Source organism: Saccostrea cucullata, unplaced genomic scaffold (genome assembly GCF_032062105.1).
Source record: "Saccostrea cucullata isolate Sc308-1 unplaced genomic scaffold, CSIRO_AGI_Scuc_v1 ctg13007, whole genome shotgun sequence".
Classification (NCBI taxonomy): Eukaryota; Metazoa; Mollusca; class Bivalvia; order Ostreida; family Ostreidae; genus Saccostrea; species Saccostrea cuccullata.
The window spans coordinates 5,001-18,196 of NW_026921013.1; the positions used below are offsets into that span (position 1 = coordinate 5,001).

The window sequence follows — 13,196 nt, forward strand, 5'->3', positions numbered from 1 at the left end:
TATTAAATTGTAAAAATCATGACCCTCGGGGGTAGGGCGGGGCAACAATAGGGGATCCCAGTTTTACATAGAAATATATAGAACAAATCTTTAAAAATCTTCTTCTCAAGAACCACTGGGCCAGGAACACTGAAACTTATGTGGAAGCATCCTTGGATAGTGTAGATATTAAATTGTTAAAATCATGACCCCTCGGGGGTAGGGTGGGGCCACAATAGGGAATCCAAGTTTTACATAGAAATATATAGAACAAATCTTTAAAAATCTTCTTCTCAAGAACCACTGGGCCAGGAACTCTGAAACTTATGTGGAAGCATCCTTGGGTAGTGTAGATGTTCAATTGTTAAAATCATGACCCCCGGGGGTAGGGTAGGGCGGGGCCACAATAGGGAATCTAAGTTTTACATAGAAATATATAGAACAAATCTTTAAAAATCTTCTTCTCAAGAACACCTGGGCCAGGAACGCTGAAACTTATGTGGAAGAATCCTTGGGTAGTGTAGATATTAAATTGTTAAAATCTTGACCACAGGGGTTAGGACGGGGCCACAAAAGGGAATCCAAGTTTTACATAGAAATATATAGATAAAATCTTTAAAGATCTTCTTCTCAAGAACCACTGGGCCAGGAATGCTGAAACTTATGTGGAAGCATCCTTGGATAGTGTAGATATTAAATTCTTAAAATCATGACCCCTGGGGGTAGGGTGGGGCCACAATAGGGAATCCAAGTTTTACATAGAAATATATAGAACAAATCTTTAAAAATCTTCTTCTCAAGAACCACTGGGCCAGGAAAGCTGAAATTTATGTGGAAGCTTCCTTGGGTAGTGTAGATTCTAAAGTTTTGAAATAAAAAAGGGAAGGGGGTTGTTGGGCATGATAGGTATAGCAAGAGCGGGAATCTGGTAAAGATCTGCATCACCCAAGTTACTCAGGTGAGCGATGTGGCCCATGGGCCTCTTGTTTGTGAAATAAAATTGTTAATTTAGATTTCAAAAATGTAGACTAAGATTTAAATCACACGAGCCCCCCCCCCCCTGTCAATTTCAATAGTCCCAGCCCACTGACGTCAAACACAAAGACATCCGCATGAGATTTGCATGCATATTAAACCTCCTTAGCGTCAGACACAAAGGCAGACGCACGAGATTTACATACATATTTTAAGCCTTCTCAGCTCGTGATCTAACCGCTTGGAGAAATTTACATTCCGGTAGAATGATCATGGGATCAACTCAACTTTCAAAGAGTTATCACCAATACCATTTTTATTCAATTTGTTTAAAATTGCAGATTTCCAAACAGTTTCAAATGCTTTTGAAAAATCTACAAAGCACACATACATGTAGAAATTCTTTTCTTTGCATAAAAATATCTGTTTCCAAGTGGTTAAGTACATATATTGTCAGTAAATAATTAATATTTGTCGTACACAGATCCTGCCAGTTGTTTTGAGATTAAGAAATGCTCCCCTTCCTCTAACGACGGCGAGTATTGGTTATTCCCAGAAAGGTTTGACAGGCAGACACCCTTAAAGATTTACTGTCATAATATGACGTCACCGGAAACTGCGACTGAGTATCTCACGCTGCCCAAAGAGAACTACTTTATAAGGCATGATAGTACTCACTGGAAAGAGGCTTATCAAATGTGTAGCAGGAATTCCAATCCTTTAATGAGGACGGTCTTTTCTAAGATAAAAATAGATATTAAGGTAAAGAGTTTTACTTATATCGTATTAAATGTGACGGGGATAAACGTAAAATTGTTTTACTGTGATTATATTTTTTTTTATTATTTTCAAAATCATTCCCATATTCATAATCATACTGGGTTTTTTTATGATGATTAATATTCGTGATCCCACAAAAAAGGCAAATAGATTGAATCTAGAATAGCTAATTATTTGTGTTAAAAAACGAAACAAAATTATATTTAAAATTAATGAATTCAATCAAATTCAATTGACTAAAATATTCATGGAAATGTTGGTCGCCCATTAATGTACCTTGACCCCCCTTCCCAAAATAAAATTTCATATGGTAAAAGACTTCTTCCTGATAAAAGAGCCTGACATTTTTTCTTAGCAACTAAAGTCAATTTTAAATTTAAACATTTAATATCTATACGATTAGAATTTTTTATTTTCCCTGATTCTCTCATTCCATTTGGCTGGGATTTTTTTCTTTAGAAATACATGTATTATAGCCCAGTTCATTAAGACAGTTTAAAGTGTAACTTACTTCTCCATAAAATAGCTTCCTCTTTTGAATCTTGATATCAAAGACCAAAGATATTATAAAATAATAATTAATATATGACACAGCTTTTTGATGATATATATATACCAATGAATTATTCATGCAGTCATTGAGCATTAAGCAGGACGACTTCACATTTGCTAATACCACTGGTACCAGTGCGGTAGAGAACGTGCCGTTTGGGACGACTAACGATTGCACCGCAACCAAGACCTGGTATTATGCTAACAACCAACCATGCCAGCTTTTTGCAAGATTTCAGATAGATCTGCAAGGAACTGGGGTAGCTATTTCAAAATCGGTAATTCTCTCTTTTTTTCCTATCAAATGGGTGGACAATTTATTTTTCAATTATTTATGAATATCAATAGTTTGTGTAACCAATCCTTCAGTCAGAGTGACCTTAACAAAATGCTGATATCTCTCTCTAATGGAATTTGAAATTGTTTACAAGTTAGCTGAGAAATAATTATATGATATAACACTTTTTTGTTATGGTCTGATCTTTGATTTTAAAATATGACATATATTTTTCTTCAAAAGACTACATGGGGAATTCATACATATGACGGAAAACTTCTGGAATTAAGTCGGTCTCCAGATTCTACGAGAGTGACTTGCCATTTGTTTGGTTGGTGTGCAGAATGTTTTCCGAAAACTAACATAACTGTAGAACCAATGCATGGATCAGGTGAGACGTTTTCATTGATATAAAAATAACGTAATGAAATGTGAAATGTAAAAATGGTATTTGAAAATAAAACTAGGGTATTTTTGGTTGGAAGGTTTATTATCACTTTTACTTTTTCATATTTGCAAACGAGGATACTTTCGTGTTTAAACAGAGATACTTGTAACTTGTAATCGCTCAGTTTTGAATTTGCTCAATGATTTCAAGGGCTTAATAAATATAGAATGAGGGGAGGGGTGAAAAATGCATGCAATTAATAATACATATATTTTCTTTACAGTTGTTTATTATCATACTGCTAAGAGAATTAACTGCGATGAAATAGAGGGTATTCCGTGAAAACTGGCTAGTCCTGAACTCATAGATTATGTACTACATGTACTTATTTAATGATTGGATTAAAAAAATCGTTCATACTCGTTTTTATAGTCTCTGAAATTCATAACAAAAGGTTCAATGGCTACGAAATATTGTGCAAAAAAGCCCCGTCTTGAAACTTATGGAAACGATCATTCTGATGCTGTACGAAGTTCATTCAATCAACAAATAAAACGTAAAAATAAAAAAAAAATGGTCGTATTACGTATTCTTATCTTTTTTCTCACTTAATGATACCCCGACTTCTAAATGATTATAATAGCGAAGTCCATGTTTTGCTCTGGTAAACCTGAAAGTTTTATTTGATTTCACCAGTGGTATATGAGGGGTTGTGGATAAAAGATGGGTACTCCAAAAGCGTAACAGACGGACGGACGGGCATCCCGATCACTATATACCCTCCCACTTTACAAGCGGAGGGTATAAAAAACAAATTTTCTGGTAGAAATATTATTTCATTCATTATATCCCCTGCTTAAAAAGTGGAAGGGTATACTTATAGTGATCGAGATGTCCGTTTGTGTACCTCCATTAAGCTTTGGTGCAACACTGAATGAATTTTCATGAAACTTTCACAGAATCTTGGTTACATAGTGTCATTGTGCACCTTCTATTTTACTTTTTGATCGGACACAAATTTTGGGTTTCCTACAGCAAAATATGGACATTGCCATTTTGTCTATAATATTTTAGGATAGCCATACCTTATTTGCAATTCCTCCTTTACCATTATATATAATGGTACTTTCACAGATTCATTTTACGTAAAACCATTGTGATCACCTATTTTATTTTTTGATCAGACACTTATTCTTTATCTCCCAGAACAGAAAACGTGGACTTTGCCATTATAATGGTAGCAAGGTGTGGGGACCATTTAGTGGGTATAAGTGGGTTTCAGATAGTCGGTTTAAGAGCTCTACAGAGCTCATGTTTCTTGTTTTGCAATGTATAAAGTGCCGACCTTAAATAAAATTAACTTACTTACTAGTGAGCTCAGTGCTCAAAGTACCTCTAGTTTTCTTTGTTAGAATTCTAATAAAAGTGTTGTGTTGAAATGTTTTGTGACTTAGCCATACCTGTATCCTTCAGTAAAATCTGGCAATTTTAGACTTAATGTTGCTCGCAGGATCCATTTTTGTTGGTTTCCCTACAGGTTTTAATCGACCAGTTTACTTTTGAATTCAAATGGGAAAATTATATAATACAAATACGAATTATGCAATACAAATGAAAAATTATAGAATGCAAATAAAAATCATATCATACAAACGGAAAAGATCGAATATTGCAACGTTTGACATGCCATATTTTACTATACTAGTATGTTGAAATTTTTATTCAACGACCCTCTTTCCTATTCGCCCTATGGGGATCCGGGTTAGAATAGGTACTCAGTACCTCCTTGCTTGTCGTAAAAGGCGAATAAATGGGGCGGTCCTTCGGATGAGACCGTATAAACCGAGGCCCCGTGTCACAGCAGGTGTGGCACGATAAAGATCCCTCCCTGCTCAAAGGCCGTAGGTGCCGAGCATAGGCCTAAATTTGCAGCCCTTCACCGGCAATGGTGACGTCTCTATATCAGTGAAATATTCTGGAGAGGGAACAACTATTCTAGTAAAATACAATTTAACTATTACCTTTTAGTGAAATCAAAGTTCTTTTAGTACAAATAATCTAACAGAAAAAAATACGAGATACAAGCTTTTGAGCAAAAAGCGTGACGTAATGCTTTCCAAAGAAAACCTTTGGTTTCAGTTTTGTGTCGATCGGTTAATTTGACAAGACTCCAAACGAAGGCCGCATTTGTACTAATACATGTACTACCGTTTAATTATACATCTTGTAATTCAATATCTGGCACTATATTTGCCTTACATACTTTTGCATAATGAATGATAGCTTTTGTTCAAGAGACATTATATCGATGTCAATTAACAATGGTGATTTCCACGATATAGCCTGGTGAGCTTGAGATAAAAGATACCGCATAGTCTGAAACATCTGTTTCATACATGAATACTTTATTTGAAAAAGACGTTAATGGTAAATCTTACAAGTTCTATGATAAACGTGATGACTTTAACTTTTTAATCGTCAACTTCCCTTACTTATGCAGCGATATTATACCTTCATCACTTGCATGCGGAATTTATGTATCTCAGTTATCTCAGTTGATTCGATACGCAAGAGCATGCTCTGTATGAACAATTTTTATTTAAACGAGGTAAATTATTGACAAACAAGTTGATGAAACAAGAGTCCATAGTTTATACATTGAATTGACGATGGATTTTCCGTTGTTTCCGGATCGTGGATGTAATGTTCATATCTTAAAATAGTCATTCAGATTTAATGTTTTCCCACGTTTAGGAATTTGCTATACCAGCAGAATGTTATATGTTAAATACAAGTTCAGTAATTGATGTTGACAGTTTCAGCCACGCCGATTTGTGTAATCATTTAGTTATGTAGTTTAGAATTAAAGCGTTAAAGCGAGCAGACGTGTTTCTGTTATAAGTGTCTAGAACACGGACAGTACATTGGCGACGAGGAAAAACAATAATGGCAAAGGCATTGCAGTTACCTGCACTTAATCCCTTTGATGTAAATGGTGACCAGACAAGCGTTTCCCAAAGGTGGGATAAGTGGAAGAAAACTTTTGAATTTTACACAACGGCGACAGGGATAACGGATAAAGCACAAAAAAGGGCTTTGTTTCTACATTCCGCGGGAAGTGAAGTCCAAGAAATATTTGATACCCTTGGGGAGTCTGGAGATGACTTGGACGGTGCCAAAAAGAAATTAGATGAGTACTTCCAACCAAAACGGAACATAGCATTTGAGCGCCATTTGTTCAGGAATGCGGCACAAGGTGAAACAGAAAAAATTGACAGTTTTGTGACTAGGCTGCGTAAACTGGCCGTAACCTGTGAATTTGAGAAGCCAGACGACAACATTCGAGATCAAATTGTTGAAAAGTGTAGATCGTCAAAATTAAGAAAAAGACTCCTAAAGGAAAAGGAATTAACTTTAAAAAGTGCAATGGATATAGCCCGAGCTGGCGAAATTGTAAACGAGCAAGCAGACAGATTCAAGGGCAGTGAAACATTTTCAAGCTCCGATGTAAACACTGTTAGGCCGTCGGTAAGTCACAGGAAACAATACGTGTCTGAGAAAAGTTCGCAGAAAGATGCCACGTGTTTTCGGTGCGGGCGGAAGGGCCACATTGCAAGGAACTGTACAATTACTAAGGACAAAACGTGTAATAAGTGCGGGAAAAAGGGTCATTTCGCAAAAGTGTGTAAGACTAAATCGGATACCCCGCGCACTAGACCAGGTAAGGACCGCAGCACAAAGCATGTTCATTTAGTGCAGAGCGAGTCCTCAGATGACGAGTTCGCATTTGCTGTCTACAAAAACAATACAAATGGCATGATAGACGTTAGCGTGGGCGGAGCTAAGATACAGATGCTAATTGACTCTGGCGCGAGCTGCAATATCGTTAACCACAATGTATGGAGCGCCATTAGAGCTAACGATGAAACAATGTCCCTATCGAGAAGCACAAAAAGATTGTTTTCTTACGGATCAAAGGAACCTTTACAAATACTACGAACATTTCGGGCTGTCACCAAGCATGGACTGCGTGAAACATATGCAGAGTTTGCTGTCGTTGAAGGCGATTATATTTCCTTACTAGGAAAAGACACAGCGGTAGAGCTAGGAGTTTTACGCATAGGGACCGATGAGCCGAACCTATGCTCCGTTAGAAGTGAACTTGATAGGATTGTTGCCTCAAGAAATTCTGTTTTCAATGGAGTAGGGAAACTGGAAAATTTTCAACTGAAAATTCATATCGACAAGACCGTGACCCCTGTAGCACAACCGTTACGACGCTTACCATTTAATGTGAGGAAAAGCGTGCACAAAAAGCTCGAGGAGCTGGAGAAGATGGACATAATTGAGAAGGTAAACAGTCCCACGGCTTGGGTGTCGCCACTTGTCGTTGTGCCTAAGAAAAACGGTGAAATTCGAATCTTTGTCGATATGAGACGGGTCAACACTGCTGTTCAACGCGAGCGATACCCTATTCCGACCGTGGATAAAATGCAAGAAGATATGAACGGCAGCACAGTATTCTCAAAACTCGATTTACGTTTGGGATACTGTACCACCAAATAGAGCTAGACGAGGAATCAAGAGATATAAGCACGTTTTTGACACATGAGGGCTTTTATCGCTATAAGCGCCTCATGTTCGGAATTTCCTCAGCATCTGAGATCTACCAAAGAGTAATTGGACAAGTCATTCAAGGTATCAAAGGAGTAAGGAATTTGTCTGATGACATTGTAGTCTACGGGACGGATCAGGCGGATCATAACAAGAAACTTACGAAGGTGCTCGACAGACTAGCTGAGAAAGGGCTTACCCTAAACAGAGAAAAATGCGAATTCGGTCTGTCAAAAATTGTGTTCCTCGGACATGTGATTTCATCAGAGGGGGTTAAACCTGACCAGGAAAAGATCAAAGCAGTATCGGAGACCAGGACGCCGAGCAACAGTTCCGAAATAAGGAGCTTCCTGGGGCTAGCAAACTACTGCGGCCGTTTTATACCTAACTTCTCAACGATAGCTGCCCCGTTACGAGAACTTACAAGAAAGAACACGCACTGGAGTTGGACGAAAAGACACCAGGATGCGTTCGACATGCTTAAAAGAGCGCTCGTAAGTGCCGAAGCACTAGCATACTACAATCCAAAAGCCGAGACAAGGATAATCGTGGATGCGAGTCCCGTTGGACTTGGGGCCATTCTAGCACAGAAACAACCGGACGGATTGTTTAAACCAATTGCATATTCAAGTCGAACTCTAACCGACGTTGAGCAAAGATACTCGCAGACCGAGCGCGAGGCTTTAGGTGTCGTGTTTGGTTGTGAAAAGTTTCACATGTATATATACGGGCTGGAGTTCGAAATCTGGACGGATCATAAGCCGTTGACTTACATTTTCTCTCCAAAGTCGAAACCACCAGCTAGAATCGAGCGATGGATGTTGCGACTTCAACCGTATAAGTATAAGATTGCCTATATACCTGGACCAAAGAATGCTGCTGATGCTCTATCCAGATTGAGTCAGAATCAGGCTTGCCGAATACGCCACATTGCAGACGAGTATGCGCATTTCATTGCAGATAATGCTGTACCGAAAGCACTCACTATTCAAGAAGTTCGTCAGAAAACGTCGGAGGACCGAGAACTCGTCGAGATTATGAGGAGGATCAAAACAGGGCATGGCCGTCTGGATCCTAAAATTCGTACTGTGGAAACGGAACTTTCAGTCGTCGACGGAATAGTATTACGTGGATCGCGCATCATACTGCCTAAATGCCTAAGGAAACAAACAATACAGTTGGCCCACGAAGGACACCAGGGTATTGTCCGCACGAAACAAAGATTAAGAGAAAAAGTATGGTGGCCAGGCATAGATACAGAAGCCGAGCGATTTGTTAGAACATGTCAACAATGCCAACTTTTGTCGAACAACAATAGGCCCGAACCAGTTCGAACAACGGTATTACCCGACGGGCCATGGCAGGATCTGGCTATAGATCTTATGGGACCGTTTCCTTCTGGGGAGTATCTACTAGTCGTTATAGACTATTTCTCCCGATTTCAGGAAGTAGCCATTATGAAAAAGATAACCAGTGAGAAGATCATTCTTCAACTTGAGAGTATGTTCGCGAGGCACGGCTTACCTTACAGTATGCGAAGCGACAACGGACCACAGTTTGTGTCAGAGGAATTTAAGGGATACCTGAATTCAAATGGTATCAAACACATTCGGACTACACCATACTGGCCACAAGGAAATGGGGAGGTAGAAAGGCAAAACCGAACACTACTCAAAGCCATTAAAGCTGCAAACGCAGAAGGCAAGGATTGGAGACAAGAGCTACCCAAGTTTTTACTTGCGTACCGTGCGACCCCACATTCTACAACCGGAAAAAGCCCTGCAGAGTTATTATACAATCGGAAAATTCATACCAAGTTACCAGAGATCAGTGCAAGAATCGATCACAAAGAAGTAAGAGAAACGGACGCAAGACGGAAAGAGGATTTTAAAATAAGAGCGGATGAGAAGCGCCGCGCCATACCGTGTGAAATTGAGATCGGTGACACTGTTGTACAACGTCAGCCAAAGCGCGATAAGTTGTCAACCGAGTTCGCTCCTGAGAAGTTCATCGTGAGGGAGAAATGCAAAAATGCAGCGACTCTCGAGGATGAAAATGGATCGTTGATTAAGCGAAACTGCACGGCTATAAAGAAATTTATATCGAGCGACGAAAACGAAACGTTATCGCATGACCCCGAAATTAGCGCAGACGATACAGGAGACGAGTTGGATAAAGACCGTTCTGTCACAGATACCGGAAGACCAACCCGGGAACGTAAACCACCCGCCTATCTAAAAGACTATGTGACCACCTGAGAAAAAAAAAAGGATTGACTTTTTTGTTATTTGACTGTAACTTTATTCTCTATTTGTATAAAGATTAGTTATTGGCATTACAGGCTGTCATTTCAGAAATTATGTAAAGATTGTTTTTTCTGTCTAAGGTGAAGAGGGATGTAATGTTCATATCTTAAAATAGTCATTCAGATTTAATGTTTTCCCACGTTTAGGAATTTGCTATACCAGCAGAATGTTATATGTTAAATACAAGTTCAGTAATTGATGTTGACAGTTTCAGCCACGCCGATTTGTGTAATCATTTAGTTATGTAGTTTAGAATTAAAGCGTTAAAGCGAGCAGACGTGTTTCTGTTATAAGTGTCTAGAACACGGACAGTACAGTGACAAGTAGCACGCGCAGACGTGACCGGTCGGCAGGAGATGCTCACTCCTCCATGGCACCTGATCCCACTTCTAATGTTTTGGGGGTCCGTATTTGCCCTGCTCCAATTTTTTTTTATTGTTTTATGAATTTTTGATCTGGGACGTTGTTCGTTATCTTCATTTTATTATGTTTCATCCATATATAATATTTTTTTATGAATTCAGACTATAATTTTAAATAAAACAATACTTGTTTGTGAAACACTGATGCCCCGCGTGGCAGCTTCGAACGAAGGCTGAAGTTTCTCAAATGAAAGTCAAACTCCAAGGTCAGGAGATCAAAATGTTGCTATCGAAACAAAGAACTTACACAAGTGTCAATGAATTTGCTAGTATGTATGTAAAATATAAAAGCCCGAGTACTAACTTTTTAAAGTTAAGACGAAGATTAAAATTTTGTTTAAGTCTACAAGGTAGAGTAGGCAAGTACCATCGCTTTTGAAAGTGGGGGAGGGGATATTCAACCGAACCGGGAAAAAACCTGACAAGCAAAAAATATATTAAAAAGGGAAAATTGCTAAAACTTGAATATCCTATTTCGGGGGAGAGGGTGTGTGTGTTAGGGGGGGGTTCCAACTGCCCTCAGTTCCAAATGTTTTACTCATACTATCTTACCCTTATTTGACTTCTGTATACTGCATCAAAAAGGGGCAACCAATATTTTAATGAATATTTTCTATTATAAAAAGTTATGTCTGAAAAAATGGAGGAAGGGTTCCCTCTCCCCCGCCCCCGATACTATGTGCCTGTAGAGGTCAAAGGGTTAAAAATTTTAGTTTTCAGAGTAATTTGTTATAAGAAATTGCGGTGTGTAATAATTAGAGATGACATGCTAAACATGCGCGGATCTAGAGGGGGGTCGGGGGGGTCCCCCCCCCTGGAATTTCCACTGTTAAAAAATGTATATACTAAAGCATGACAAAAGTCACCTTGGACCCCCCCTGGAAAACGCTGACCCCCCCTGGTAAACATGTATATGTGTGAAATGGGTATGAAATGTGAGAGATATGAGGCAACAGAAGTCATTGAGTAACCCCCCCAACCCCCCCCCCCCCCCCCCCCCACACACACACACACACGAAATAGGTTTTTCACGTTTGGGCGAGTTAACGTTTTTTTTTTTTTGCTTTTCTGGGATTAGTTTTTTTTTTAACTGGGTGGACCCCCCCTGGAAAAAATTTCTGGATCCGCGCCTGCTAAATATACAGAGATATATGAATCGAGAAACAGCGCACTTTTTGTGCACAATAAATACATGCATACACTTTTTTCAATGGGTTGGTGAAACTGCAACTCTCTGGTCGTCCATCCCAATTTTTTTCAGACTATATATATTCTGAATGGTTGGAACTAGGGCTATTAAAAATTTCTTGTTACAAGGCCTTTCTTTGGGAATCAACTATTAACGTATGAACACTTTGCCTTAATTTTGAAGTTTGATCTAGGTTTAAAAAAACTTTGGCATTGAAAAACCAAAAAGGAGTCGTCAACGTTTCACAAACACATTTTTTAGTAATATAGTTGAATGATGTGTAATTGTTATGAACATGAACTGTATAAATGAAATTGCATCTTTTCTCTTTTCATCGTTGATATACTAGTATAGAAAAATATATAATATATAAAAATTGTTAATAAAAACTTTATTCATTTCCTTCTCGTTTTTTCTCCTTTTAAAGTTTATCCCTACACATTTTCTTCCATTATTATAAACAAAACTAAATTTCATTTGATATCACACTATGAATATTTAATTCACTATAAAAGTTTTGAAATGTGGAATTAATTTGAATGAATACAAGTAAATTGCATGAAAGTTGTTAATTACACCTGTAAAGATCAATGTACTAGTAATTAAAATTTTAAGTAAATGAAAAAGTTACAAGTATTGAAATGTATATTAATTTTCATTTCAATTTTAAAACCAAAGCATGCTAAAGCATAAATCCAGAGAACGTCATTATGGGTACAGATTCCGTGTAGTAGCCGGTTCCACTTGTTCTCGCAATCCAAACTCTGTCTCCCCGCTGAAGTTTCAACAGTACCATGTTTGCTCCGGTCTGATATGTTGCATCTCCCGTATTAAATGCTTCTGATCTCACTTTTGCGACGCCGTTTAACATTATGTTAGTTTGGAGGTTTTGGGTTTTCGAATGGCAGGTTGTAAAGAATACAAAGTGTCCTTCAACATGGGAAGTAAAAATCCCTGTGGTCGAATAATACGATTGTCCCTCGTTGTATAAGACTTTTGGGAATACGATTTTGCTTCCTGTAAAGCCACTGTTAGAAGAAGTAATTCCAGCCGTAAATCCAGTTTGAGAACTTTTACCTGAAAATAAAATAATATGTTAGATTTAATTAAATATCAATTCTCCTCTTTAAATGTACTGTGTACATAGGGATTTCTGCAAACTAGCAGGCGCGGATCCAGAAATTTTTTCCAGGGGGGGTCCACCCAGTTAAAAAAAAAAACTAATCCCAGAAATTTCTTGACAAGCAAAAAAAAAAAAAAAACGTTAACTCGCCCAAACGTGAAAAACCTATTTCGTGGGGGGGGGGGGGGGGGGGGTTACTCAATGACTTCTGTTGCCTCAAATCTCTCACATTTCATACCCATTTCACACATATACATGTTTATCAGGGGGGGTCAGCGTTTTCCAGGGGGGGTCCAAGGTGACTTTTCTCATGCTTTAGTATATACATTTTTTAACCGTGGAAATTCCAGGGGGGGGGTCCAGACCCCCCCCCCCCCTCTAGATCCGCGCATGAACTAGCATGGACATATAAAAAAAAATATCATATGTCATAAGATTATCCCTCCATTGCTTTAACTTACAGTGAAATCAGAAAGTTTCTCTTGTAAATAAACTTTTGGTTTGTTTTTCTTTCTCCCCCTTCTCTCCTATTAATTACTTTGTTTGCTTTGATTAATTATTTTTTTTTTCATATAATATAAAATCGCTTTC

General features: G+C 38.3%; 3 protein-coding genes across 3 annotated transcripts in view; all 3 read left to right on the top strand.

The window, feature by feature from the left end:
- Positions 1-3,293, top strand: part of LOC134258972 (A disintegrin and metalloproteinase with thrombospondin motifs 9-like) — a gene marked incomplete at its 5' end in the record, with an annotated part of 7,631 nt that extends 4,338 nt beyond the window's left edge. The window contains 4 exons of the mRNA XM_062741566.1: positions 1,439-1,716; positions 2,370-2,564; positions 2,807-2,954; positions 3,235-3,293. Coding sequence (XP_062597550.1) covers positions 1,439-1,716; positions 2,370-2,564; positions 2,807-2,954; positions 3,235-3,293 — 680 coding nt within the window. The remainder of the gene's footprint in view (positions 1-1,438; positions 1,717-2,369; positions 2,565-2,806; positions 2,955-3,234) is intronic.
- Positions 3,294-5,897: 2,604 nt separating this feature from the next.
- Positions 5,898-7,517, top strand: LOC134258973 (uncharacterized protein K02A2.6-like). The gene has a single exon (XM_062741567.1). The coding sequence runs from the start codon at positions 5,898-5,900 to the stop codon at positions 7,515-7,517; it is 1,620 nt and encodes a 539-aa protein (XP_062597551.1).
- Positions 7,518-7,588: 71 nt separating this feature from the next.
- LOC134258974 (uncharacterized protein K02A2.6-like) lies at positions 7,589-9,823 on the top strand. Its single transcript, XM_062741568.1, has one exon. It carries the CDS (start codon positions 7,589-7,591, stop codon positions 9,821-9,823), a length of 2,235 nt encoding a protein of 744 aa, XP_062597552.1.
- The last annotated feature ends 3,373 nt before the right edge of the window (positions 9,824-13,196 follow it).

What these genes read in the sequence shown, in the direction of transcription:
- LOC134258973 (XM_062741567.1), top strand. Translation starts at nt 5,898, where the DNA reads ATGGCAAAGGCATTGCAGTTACCTGCACTTAATCCCTTTGATGTAAAT.
- LOC134258974 (XM_062741568.1), top strand. Translation starts at nt 7,589, where the DNA reads ATGTTCGGAATTTCCTCAGCATCTGAGATCTACCAAAGAGTAATTGGA.